The 12,632-nt window shown below is 37.7% G+C and overlaps 1 protein-coding gene across 4 annotated transcripts in view; it reads right to left on the bottom strand.

The window, feature by feature from the left end:
- The window catches only part of SMURF2 (SMAD specific E3 ubiquitin protein ligase 2), a 98,655-nt gene that overhangs the window by 43,494 nt on the left and 42,529 nt on the right, over positions 1–12,632 (bottom strand). For 2 of the 4 annotated variants that reach the window (XM_080923525.1, XM_080923524.1), the window contains exons 2-4: positions 10,246–10,284; positions 5,552–5,660; positions 2,759–2,892 (exon numbers count right to left, since the gene is read on the bottom strand). In XM_080923525.1, coding sequence (XP_080779651.1) covers positions 2,759–2,892; positions 5,552–5,660; positions 10,246–10,284 — 282 coding nt within the window. Of the gene's footprint in view, positions 1–2,758; positions 2,893–3,253; positions 3,364–5,551; positions 5,661–10,245; positions 10,285–12,632 lie in introns of those variants that run through there. The other 2 variants (XM_080923527.1, XM_080923526.1) reach the window with 2 other exon arrangements.

Below are 12,632 nucleotides of genomic sequence, written 5' to 3' on the forward strand. Positions count from 1 at the left end.
TCACTGAAAACTAGACCTCTCTTTTTAAATCATTTTATAATCATCCTAATTATAAAATGAATGTTTAAAATTCCATGACTACATATGTAGCATATTTAAACAACTTAGCAAGTTTTGACAAATTCAGATTTCAAAAACGTGAAGTGCTGGTAAACTACATTGGTAATGGATGGTTCTCCCCAAAACTTTCAGATCACTTCAGTCTGAGCCTTGGCTTACCTTACCTCTCAATAGTTGTTGGTCCTAAGCAACTTAAACCCAAGTCCTGGCTTTCTAATATGTAACAGAACCTATGGTGGTAGTGAAAAAGAGGAATAGGAAGAAGAGGAGGAAGAGAAAAAAGAGAAAGAAGGAAAAAGAAAGAGGAAGATGATGAAGAATAAGAGGAAAAAGAGGAAGAAGAGGAAGAGGAAGAAGAGGAAGAGGAGGAAGAGAAGGAAGAAAACAACACTGTCGTGTCCCTAAAGTTATAAGGCACAATGTCCCTACAACATGTTGGCTGAGCTTATAAATTACATCTTCCCGCTGAACTGGACAGTTCAGCAGTTTCTGTCCATATATAGAATCTTGTCTACCCAGCTCTCTCTCCTATTACCCTGCCAACCTAGGAGCTAAGACTTTCTCAGTGGCTTAGGTGCTTAAATTCCTCTGATTCAGAACGCGTAACATAGTTATCACCCTTTTCCGTAACAGGCCAATATTTATACATCTCATTGTACATTTCTTAATACATCTTGCATTCAAAGCTAAACTTATAGTGGTTTTGTTTCTAATTTCCTTAGATAAAATGTTTCTTAACTAGCTTAGGCATTCATAGCAAAACTGATTTTTTATATTAAAATTTTCTACAGAAATATACAAACAAAACATTTGCTGAAAAAGTATTAACTGTGTTCCAATGGCAAGATAACCCTGACAGTCCAAAAGTAAAGAGACAAATGACTACTATGTTGCCTATTAGCATACCAAAGCACATGCTGGCCATCAGGTTTTCTAAGCATAGCATATACCTGTCATACAATCTATGCTGGCACCCTGATTTTTATTTCTTTGAATCCATCTCCTACCCTAAATTTCTCCAGCTTGAGGGCTTCCCTTTCCCCAGCTTCTCCTTCCTATATAACACCACTATTAAGCAATATCCTCTCTCCTCTCTTTCTTCCTGTCTTAGTGGCGCTCTATTCTTGCCTACCACCCCTTTTCTCCTTTTATGGCCCATTTTAATCTACTAGAAATTCTTAGTCTACTACTTTCTCTTCCTACTCTGGATTCTTCCAGATATCTCTGGCTGTACTCTCCTTCCTACCTACAATAAAAACCTTCTCAAGTTGGGTGTTAGCGCACATACCTTGATCCCAGTACTGAAGCAGAGGCAGGTGGATCAATCTCTGAGTTTGAGGCCAGCCTGGTCTACAGAGGTAGTTAAGTTCTAGGACAACCAAAACTACACAAAGAAACCCTGTTTCACAAACAAAAACTTCCCTTCTCAAACCTTCCCTTCAATCATACCTTAGAGCAGTCATGACCTCACTTTATATTGTCCCAGGGTTACATGAGATAGACATGGTAAGTCACTCACCAATCCACTATAAAAACTATTTCAAATGCCTGTTTTCTAATATATAGGATGGACAGAAAGACTATATAGTCAAATAGTCGGTATAACTATTTTTATTCTCAAATGTCTTTTTTTTTTCCTGATCACTATCACCAAATAAGAATTTACTTCTACTTTAAAAAGTCTACCAAAAGAGGTGCTAAAAATGTTTAAAGGCATGTATATTGGTACCTTTCTTTCTAACCTTCTGGATATCAGTCACCTCCCCCACCCCACCTCTCTTAATTTCATACACTTATGTGATATATCCTGGCCACTCTCCCCTCCTGTTTCCTTCCCAGTTCTACCACCCACTTCTCTCTTCCCTCAAATCTCTTTTGCCTATTAACCAACTTTGTGGTCTAGTTTTGCTTTGTTGATTTTTAAGTGTTTCACACAGTTCAAAGCTGACAAGTTTGGAGTTACCCAAGAGAGTCTGGTGGTTTTACCAGTGTAGGTGACTGGGGTCTACTCTCCTCTCTCAGGATCTCTTCTTTTCCAAACAGATCAGCACTGGGTGTTAGGCCTGGGAATCTCTTCTCCTTCCACAACTGAATGTTAGGACGACTGAACCTCTGGACCTCCAGTGCATTATACACAGCTAGTGTGAGTTCATTGTTGCTATGGCCATGTTGTGCTTAGCAGATGGCATTTTAGAGGCCCTCTCCCCATCCTGTGCCTTATACATTTATTTTACCTTCTTCCTCAATGTTTCCTGAACCCTAAATGGATGGTGCAAATACCCTGTATAGATGTCAAGACTTCACCATCCTTTATTTTCAGCATCTTGTGCTGCCTCGGGTCTTTGCACTCACCCATAAGATGAGATGCCTTTATCTGGTCTAAGACAACCCCAAATATCAGTCCTCTCTGATTCACCTTTAGAGTCACATCCTTAAATGTGATTTCCACTTCTGAAAAAAAAATTTAACATGTGCTGGGGGTAAGAGGAAATGGAGAGAGTGAGCTATCACCTTGGCAGCTGGCTGATCCACCAAACCATTTTGCCTGCCCAAAATGTTTCTTTTTTTTTTTTTTTTTTTTTAAATATAGAGCAGGAATTTTTATCAGTGTTTCAGATATACATGGGAACACACGTTTTGGACACCTACTATATAAAAGTTCTCACATATATATTCTAATTAAAATAAATATACTCACAACCAGTGTCTTTGAGGCGGTTGATGGCATTAGAAAGAAGACGAACACAACCAAGAAATCCAGCACCTTGCTTCTTATGAATCTTCTTATGATTCCATACGCTGATCGTAACTGAATCAGACTTTCCAATATACCTAAAAGACAAAACAGCTACATGAGTAACTTGGTAATTATAAATAGTATACAATTTAACTTTTTAATATCCTAACATCCTAAGTATATTTCTGAATATGGCTAAAAGAAGCAAACTGTATTTTGAATTTAATAAATACAAAGTACTGAACTTAAACTTTAAAAACATTTAAAATAATTTTAATATAATCCCTTTTTTTCCAGTCTCATGTTGGTAAACTTTTTTTTTTTTAATTCTATTTTAGGGTTTGGGAATGTTATTCAGATGTAGAAAGAACACTCATACTTTAATTATTACCTCAGATACTTAGTTCACCTTCAAGAGGCACTGTCAAGGCTGATAGACCAAAAAATCTGACCTACCTGTTATATTTTTAAATGCTGCAGAACAAAAGTTGTAACGCTTTTCCCCTGCTTCTTTCCTATATGCAGGCCTTGAGCAAGCAGGACTCTTGTAGATCTCACTTCACTGCCTGCAGACAAGCAGAGCAGGGAAAAGCGTTACTATACTTGTCTGTGTATGTGCCTGCAAGTATGTAAAAACTCTAAAATGGCCAATTATTAACATGGCATCAAGTCATGCAAAAACACGGTTAATAACATAATCATGTGATCAGAACCTAACTTTCTTCCAGTGATTCTAAGAGGTCACATTTTTGGTCCAGCAACCTTGATCTTATACTATCATTCAATAAAACAAAAACAAGGAATGTGAAAGATGTGCTTAAGTCCAGTGTGTCTACAGAGTGGTCTGTATACCTGACATTCTTGTGACACAAGTCAATACATTGGCATTATAAAAACTAAGAGTTTTTTTTCTCCCTTTGCTTTGTTGCTTTGAGGCGTGGTCTAATATAGCCCAGGCTGGCCTTGAACTATGTGATATTGCTTTCAACTAACAAGTGCTGGGATTATAGGCATGTGTTACTATAACCAGTTTTAGGTAATGATAGGACCAAATCCAGGGCTCTATACATGCTTGGCAAGTACTCTAACAACTAAGTTACATGCCTAGGCCTGTTTTGCTATTCTTTGTTTAGACCAGATTGGCTTTCAACCTGCCTGCCTCCTGCACCTCTGCTTCAAGTGGTGGATTACAGGTGTGGGCCATCAAACCTGGTTCTAAAATGAAGCTGGTTTGTATTGGGTTTATTGCTTATAAAAGAGATGTTCTAAACTGTCGTAGAGGAGGCATTCATCAGCTTTCAAAAACATCTACCAGATACACACTGGTATGTAACTAGTGCATGTTATATCATATAGTAACAAGTAATACTGCAAAGCAAACACGTCACACACACAAATTACTAATGCTTTCTAACTGGTTTGCAGCTATTCTAAAATAGTGACTCTTGAGGCCTAAGTGGCCCACTACTGGTCTAAGGAACTCTATTTAGTACATGTACTAACATATTCTTTATTTTTACTATGATACAAAAAGATCTGAAATTGTAAATGGTAATAATTTCCTAATTATAGGTCTTCTGAAATAACTATAAGCACTTAAGTTTTACAAGTCAAAACATCCTGTCAAAATATTTCAAGGTCAGAAACTAACTGGCAATCACATTTGGCCAGTCTCTATTTTCATTTTAAAGAAAACTTGTATAATTTAATACACATGGTTAGAAGAAAAATGAATTCTTTTAAACCTGTAAGCTTTTTGTTGGTGGTGTTGTTTTTAAGAAAAAGTCTTGCTGTGTTGTCCAAAGGGACTGAGAACTTATGATCCTCCTGAATAGGTAGTTCTATAGGCACACACCACTGCACCCAGCTTTAAACTTAAATAGAAATCTCTATTTTATTGGAACCTCAACTTCCCCAACAAGTATAAGATTTATAAACAAAACTTAAGAGGGTCTAACATAACAAAAATGTCTCTTTAAGGGAATACAATATTATCATGTAGAATACAATATTATATATGTAGTCAAGATTTTGGCCAAAGCATACTTGTTATTCTTTCTATGCCTACCCAACATAATGAAAAGTTTTAACAAGTGTTACTCAGATCTTGTTCCCTCCACATGTAAGAAAGACCTCCCTAGGTAGCCAGTTAATATCAACCATAAAATAAGAACCATCAAGCACATGAAAACATAGTCAACACCACTAGTCCTCAGAAAAAGGTAAACTCAGCCTACCAAGAAGTATGGCTGTAACTTTCTCAAGATATGTTTTCTTTCTTTTAACTGTGTGTGTGTGTGTGTGTGTGTGTGTGTGTGTGTGTGTGTGTGTGTGTGTTGTGATGTCTACCTGCCTGTCTTATTTATCAATAATTCAAAGCACTTTTCCACTGGGTTTGGCTCCTCTTTTATAAATGTCAAATTGTAAGGCTGAGCATGTGTGTTGGCATGCCTGCAATCCTAGCTTCATTTAGAAGGGTGAAGTATGAAGTCTTCAGGTTCAAGATCTGCCTGAGTGACTTAGTAAAACTTATCTCAGATAAAATACATACAAGTAAAAAAAGGAGGTCAGGGGATAGTTCCAGGACAGAGTTTGTCTACCATGTTTGAGACCCAAGGCTCAATCTTTAGTACTATTTTGAAAAAGAAAAAGAAACTATATTATATATAAGCTGAAACCATTTTCCACGATTATTTTCAAAGATTATATTACATTAATTCTGTGTTTCATTTCAAATTAATCATTTATACCTACAGGTCATAATGCTGATTCCACTTTGGGTCAAGCGTGTTCTTCACAGTATCTGTTGAATGGCACTGCCCAGAACCATCAACTACCACCTTAGCAAATGGATCGGGAAGTCCTGTGGAAAAAAGGGAAGTATTTTAAACTAAAAAATTTCTCCATTCTAACATTCAGACTCAGACACACACACACACACACACACACACACACACACACAGAGGATATCAAAACTGTATGTATTTTCTGGTTCCCAACTTGGAGCATTCTTTTAAACACTATCATGATCTAGATGGTGCCTGGGTACTTGAAGACTGTAAGCAGCCATTAAACTCAGAAGGTGAATGCTCAAACATTCCCATCTTTTCTTCCATACAACTGTCTTAGTAGCCCATTTGAAGGGCTTGTTAAACATAGTTGTCACATAGAACATTAATTTCAGAAAAATCAAACTAGCTTAAAAACTGCTATCAAGTAATGACTACAAGTAATAAGAGACTTCACAAAAAGAAAATGAAAATATCAAACAAGGAAAGGAAATCGACAGTAAGGAAATGCTTGGCTATCTGACTAAAACAGCAAACACATTATTCAAAATGCTTTGTCTTAAATCTTTACAATAATCCTCTAAAAATGAATGTTGATATTCCTGTACTGACTAGTTTTGTGTCAACTTGACACAAGCTGGAGTTATCACACAGAAAGAAACCTCAGTTGAGGAAATGCCTCCATGAGATCCAGCTGTAAGGCATTTTCTCAACTAGTGATCAAGGGGGGAGGGCCCAGCCCATTGTGGGCGGTGCCATCCCTGGGCTGGTAGACCTAGGTTCTATAAGAAAGCAGGCTGAGCAAGCCAGGGGAAGCAAGCCAGTAAGTAACATCCCTCCATGGCTTCTGCATCAGCTCCTGCTTCCTGACCTGCTTGGGTTCCAGTCCTGACTTCCTTTGGTGATGAACAGCAATGTGGGAAGTATAGATGAATAAACCCTTTCCTCCCCAACTTGCTTTTTGGTCATGATGTTTTATGCAGGTATAGAAACCCTAAGACAATCCCTATTTTACAAATAAAGAATAAAAAGATTTAAATGTCAAATCATAACTTGCTCAATGTACACATAGCAGTGAGAAGTATGAACAGAGTCTAAAGCAATGGTTCTCAACCTGTGAGTTGTGACCCCTTGGGGGGAATCAAAGGACCCTTTCACAGGGTTAATTAAAACCATCAGAAAATACAGTACTTACATTATGATTCATAAGGATAGCAACATTATAGTCATGAAAAATAATGAAAATAATTTTATGGCTAGAGGTTACTAAAACAAGAGGAACTGTATTTAAGGATTACAACTATGCTATGTTATGTTATATTAATTATATTATATTATATTATATTTGGAATGTACCCCAAAGGCTGTGTTAGATTGGTCCCTACTACAGCAAAACCCAAAGGTAGTTGGGAAAGGGCTGGTTTATAAGGACTCTGACCTTCTCAAGAATAACCCACTGATGCATTCATAAACATGACGGCGATTCTGGGAGGTGATGAGACCCTATTGAAGGAACTGAATCCTTGAGGTATCACTCTGGTGCTAGATCTCATTCCTGCCCTACTCCATCTCATCCCTACCATCTCTGCTTTCCAGCCATAGTGAAGTAAGCAGCTTTACCATGTCCTCCCTGCCACAGTGTTCTGCCTTATCACAGGCCCACAGGAACTGCAACAGTGAGCCAAAGCCCAAAAACACAAAAAGAACCCACCAAACCAAAAAAAACTTGGTTCTCCTTAAGATGCTTCTTTCAAGTATTCTGTCAGTGATGAAAAACTGACACACCACTCATTTACTATTTGGTTCAAGAGTGAGTGAAGGAAAAGCTCATAAAGCCAGAACAGACTGACTGTCAACAGGAAGAAAGAGCGATGAATACAGAGCACACACAGGCACGAAGAATTTTCCTACAAGCAGCAGAGCCCTGACCTTCACATGTTCAGTGGCACATGCACCCATATACCATCTTAAAATGGACTTTAATCACCTAACACAATTTAAATTACAAACAAAAACTTAACTATATTTACCACTAATAATTGTATTCTAGGGACTAGTGAGATGCCTCAGCAGTTCAAAGCATTTGTTAGTCTTGCAGAGAAACCAGGTTCACTTCCTAGCATAATAGCTTACAACTGTCTATAAATACACTTCCAGGAACCTAGCACCCTCTCCTAGTCTCCAGGGGCACCAGGGATTCAGTCAGTACACTTACATCTGAGCAAAACACTCATGCAAATAAAATTAAAATAATAAATCTTTTTTTAAACTCCACTTTGATCAATAAACATACTCAATAATAGAATTTAAGATCTACTGGCTTCCTCTAAGATAAATGTGGACAGACAAAATTATTATAAACAGGTCAAAGACACCCTGAAGTGCAGGTATGAACCTACAGAAGTCTGGAACACTGGGGAAAGGTAAACCTCAAGTCACTGCCATCCTTGGCTGGCTCCTCTGGAAGGCCTAAGGTTGACTTTTTGTTTCTCCCCTATCTAATCTGCCAGGTATCTTCCATTTTAAGTTTTAAAAATAATTATGCTGCCTCTAAACCTTATGCCTGAAGCAAGCTCACACTATTAATTACTCAAATTATTCTTCAAGTTTTTACTGCCTACACCAATGAAATAGGATTTCTTTCTTTCACCTACTATTCAAGCACAAAAAGACTCTACAAAGTGTCACTGACAATTCTTAGAGGCTTACAAAGAAATAACAACTTCTGAGGTACACAGAGACAAGACTATCTGGATGTTTTATGAGAGAAGCTGTAAATGGAGCTCTGAGGAAAGAATTTGAAAAGGAAAGAAAACTGAAAGATAAAACTGAAGATTTTATCTTCCAAATGTGAGCAAATGTCTTGAAAGTGAGCCTCAGCTTTGTTCTGGTCAGCACCACATCCAAGCCTCCCTGATACTCTGCAGCTTCACCAAGACAAATCACAAAGCTCGAACTTAAATAACGTTTTTTTCAAAAAATTCCCGGGGCCTTTAGGTTATTAGTGATAGGAAAGTATAATTAGGCAGCAGCCTAGTAAAGAATAAAATTGGTGTTAGCAGATACAGTTGGGGAGTTCCACGGCCCTCTCCTGTGAAATGCTTGTAGGGTAAACAGAATATGGACAGAAGCAGAAGCTGCTTCCAACTGCCCACCTCTGCTTCAAGTTACCCTATTCACACTTACCCATATAAACACCACGATACCATAAACTTCCATAACTAGAGTTTTATAAAAATTATGGTTTTAAAATACTTATTTATTTATTATAAAATACACTGTAGCTGTCTTCCCAGAAGAAGGCATCAAATCCCATTACAGATGGTTGTGAGCCATCCACATGTGGTTGCTGGGAATTGAACTCAGGACCTCTGGAAGAACAGTCAGTGCTCCTAACCACTGAACCATCTCTTCAGCCCAAACTAATGTTCTTTAAAATAAAGTTCTACTGTAGAAATATAGAAAGTAATTGAAATTCACTATGGATTTAAAATGTGTCAAACTGATTCCTTTAAAAATGTATTGTGGTCACATACGTGAATGCTTTGCTTGCAGGTATGCCCGTGCACCACTTGCATGCAGTGCCTTCAGAGGTCAGAAAGGGGGTCAGATCCCCGGGAACTGGAGTTACAAATGGTACTGAGCCTCCATGTGGTTGTGGAGAAAAATCAAACCTGGGTCTTCTGGATAATCAGTCAGTGCTCTTAATTGCTAAGCCATCTCTCCAGCCCTAAGAATTTCTCTCTCTTTTAAACAATCTAATTACCTAACATCATATTAAACACTCAACACATTGTTTTTGTAAGCTGACAGGACTTAAGATAAGTTATTTCTAATTTCAAATATTTTATATGTAAAATTTTTGGCTAAAGGTTTTTACTTAAAACCTTATGACTGTTACTGAAACACTTATAGCTAATATAAAGTATGAAATTATAAGGTTAAAATTCATACTAGCAATTTGCTGGCAAAGACTACACAGAAAACTCAAGAACTCAAGGCCAGACGGGGCTACATGAAACCCTACCTCAAAACAACAAAAAAATACAAAGTGAGAAGAGGGAAAGAGATTACAGGTTAAAATTTTTAGTAAATACAAGGAAACATCCCAATCTGCTCTCACAAAACTTAATCCTAAATGAAACTACCAAGTTTTTCAGTGTCTGGGCATTGTTAATGCCTGTAATCCTGACACTCAGAAGGCAGAGACAGAGAACTGTAAGTTCAAGACCAGCTTAGGCCACACAACAAAAACCTGTCCCAAAACAAAACAAGAAACTACACCCAACTGACAAGCAAGACTACAGGGCACAGTCAACCCTTCTCTGAGACTGGCAGTGTCTCTTTCCTACGACTCTGAAAACTCTCCAAGCAGGCTCAACTCTCTCCCAATGAATCCTGAATGCATGAGTGAATTGTCCTTAAAATGTTAAAGTAAAAGCATATTAAATTTCTTCTTAAACTTTTTCAGAAACATTTCTAACACTTGTATTTACAAACCTCAGAGCCCTCTAGATAAGTGTGAAGCAACTGACCTGGAACTGTAGCATTCACAAAGCAGTCTGCCTCAAACTTCTAAACCAGGCAGTTCTGAAAATACAATTCTCCCCCAAACCTACACAGGATATACAAGACTTGTATTAAAGTTCATTTACTTACGGAAAAAATCCTTTTTCACCAAGTTTTTTGCACAGAGTACTGTAAAAAAACAAAAACAAATACATGGGAAAATTAAATTAAAATAGTAAGACTGCATTGCTTCCTTTTTAAACACTTAAATGTTTAAAAATATTAAATGAATTTTATAAGCCAAATGTAGATAATTAAACCCTAACTACAGTAAGGTACGAAATATGATCATAAACTACAGAAGCAGCTGAGTAACCTTCAGCTTTACATCAATCAATGACTGTAACCTTAGCAACGATCACCAGTAAGAGTAGAGGAAGGAGATTACAAATCTGATCATTTTAATCAGGACCTAATTCTATCTTCCATCAAGATCTATTCTTAGAGGGGAAATTTTTAATCAAGGAGATGATGAGAGATGGCTCAGCGCTTAAGAACAGTTGCACTTTCAGAGGACCACAGTTCAATTCCCAGCACCCAGGTCAGACTGCTCATAACTGCAACTTTAGTTCTAGGGGTTCCAATAGCCTCCAGAAGTGAGTGTGTGAACACATGTGCATACTCTCTCTCTCTCTCTCTCTCTCTCTCACACACACACACACACACACACAGAGAGAGAGAGAGAGAGAGAGAGAGAGAGAGAGAGAGAGAGAGAGAGAAAGGTAGGGAGAGGGAGGAGGAGAGAGAGACAAAGAAACTAATTAAAAGATCTATTTTTGGCTTTGGGGTTTTATTTTGGGGGGGTCCGTTATTTCAAGACAGTTTCTTTTTGTAACCCTGGCTGTCTGGCACTTGCTCTGTAGACTAGAATGGTGTGATGGTTTGTATATGCTTGGCTCAGGCAGTGGCTCTATTAGGAATTGTGACCTTGTTGGAGTAGGTGTGTCACTGTGGGCATCAGCTTAAAACCCTCATCCTAGCTGCCTGGAAGTCAATCTTTCACTAGCAGCCTTCAAATGAAGATGAAGAACTCTCAGCTCCTCCTGCACTATGTCTGCCTGGATGCTGCCATGTTCCTGCCTTGATGGTGATGGACTGAACCTCTGAACCTGTAAGCCAGCCCCAATTAAATATTGTCCTTTAAAAGACGTGCCATGGTCATGGTGTCTGTAAACAGCAGTAAAACCCTAAGACAGATGGCTTCAAATTACAGAAATATACCTATTTCTGCCTCCTGAGTGTTGGAATTAAAGACATATGCTACCACTACCCAGCTAAAAGGTTTGTTTGTTTGTTTGAAGAAACCCAGTGGTAATGAGAAAAATGACTCTAAGGAGAAGATAAACATAAATTCAGGTTGGCATATCTATTTAAGGATGAAATAATTTTCTACAGATCATAAGTAAAAGTTTCCTGACATAATGCAATATTTAAAAACTAACATTCTGTGCTCTTATCTAAATGACACAGAAACCTTACAGGAGACTTCTGCCTTCCCCTAAATCATCAACAGTTCAGTGACAAGATGGATCTCCCATGTGCTGGTTAGACAGCTCAATGGGTAAAATGCTTGCTGCCAGCCTCACAACCTTAGTTTGATTCCCAGGCCCAACATGGTAGGAAAGGACCTGAAAGTTGTCTCCTTTGACCTCCATACCTACACAGACACACACAGACACACACAGACACACACAGACACACACAGACACACACACACACACCAGAAAATAAATATAATTTTTTAAAAATTAAATTAAAAACTAAATATCTCAAATCTGTGTATCTAAGTAATGTGAATACATGTACAACCTTCTTCAGAACCTACCCCCCATCAATGAATTGAATACTTTAAAACTACATTTAATTTTATGTGTGTATGTTTCCATGCATGAATGTATGAATATACATCTGTGCCTGGTGCCCATGGAGGCCAGAAGGTAGCACAGAATACCTGGAAATGGATTTATGGATTGTTGCAAGCCATTATGTGGGTACTTGGAACTGAACCCAGATAGCCAGTGTTTTTAACCAATGAGCCATCTATCTCTCCAGCCTTCATAAATTTCTTTAATTCAAACTTAAAATTACAAATTTTCATATGCTTTTAATTAAATATATAAGATATGAATATAATATTTGACTAAATCTCTCCATACTTCTCAGTCTTTGAGGTTTATTAAAATTATTGATGCTTAGCATATAAAATTCATTTAATATACATTTAAGAAGCCTAACTAATCACTTTGAATAAATTAAACAAACATTATCAGTATAGGAATAAAGATATTAACAATCATAAGACCCTTTGTCCCCCTTAGGCAACATCTTACAAGAAAAAAATTATTTGTGGATTTTTGAGACAAGGCCTCACTATGTAGGCCTAGTTGGCCTATAACTTGTTATGTAGATCAGGCTGACTTTGAACTCACAGGGATAAAAGGTGTGTGTTACCACACCTGGCCATTTTGTTTATAAAA

Source organism: Micromys minutus, assembly GCF_963924665.1.
Source record: "Micromys minutus genome assembly, chromosome: 10".
Classification (NCBI taxonomy): domain Eukaryota; kingdom Metazoa; phylum Chordata; class Mammalia; order Rodentia; family Muridae; genus Micromys; species Micromys minutus.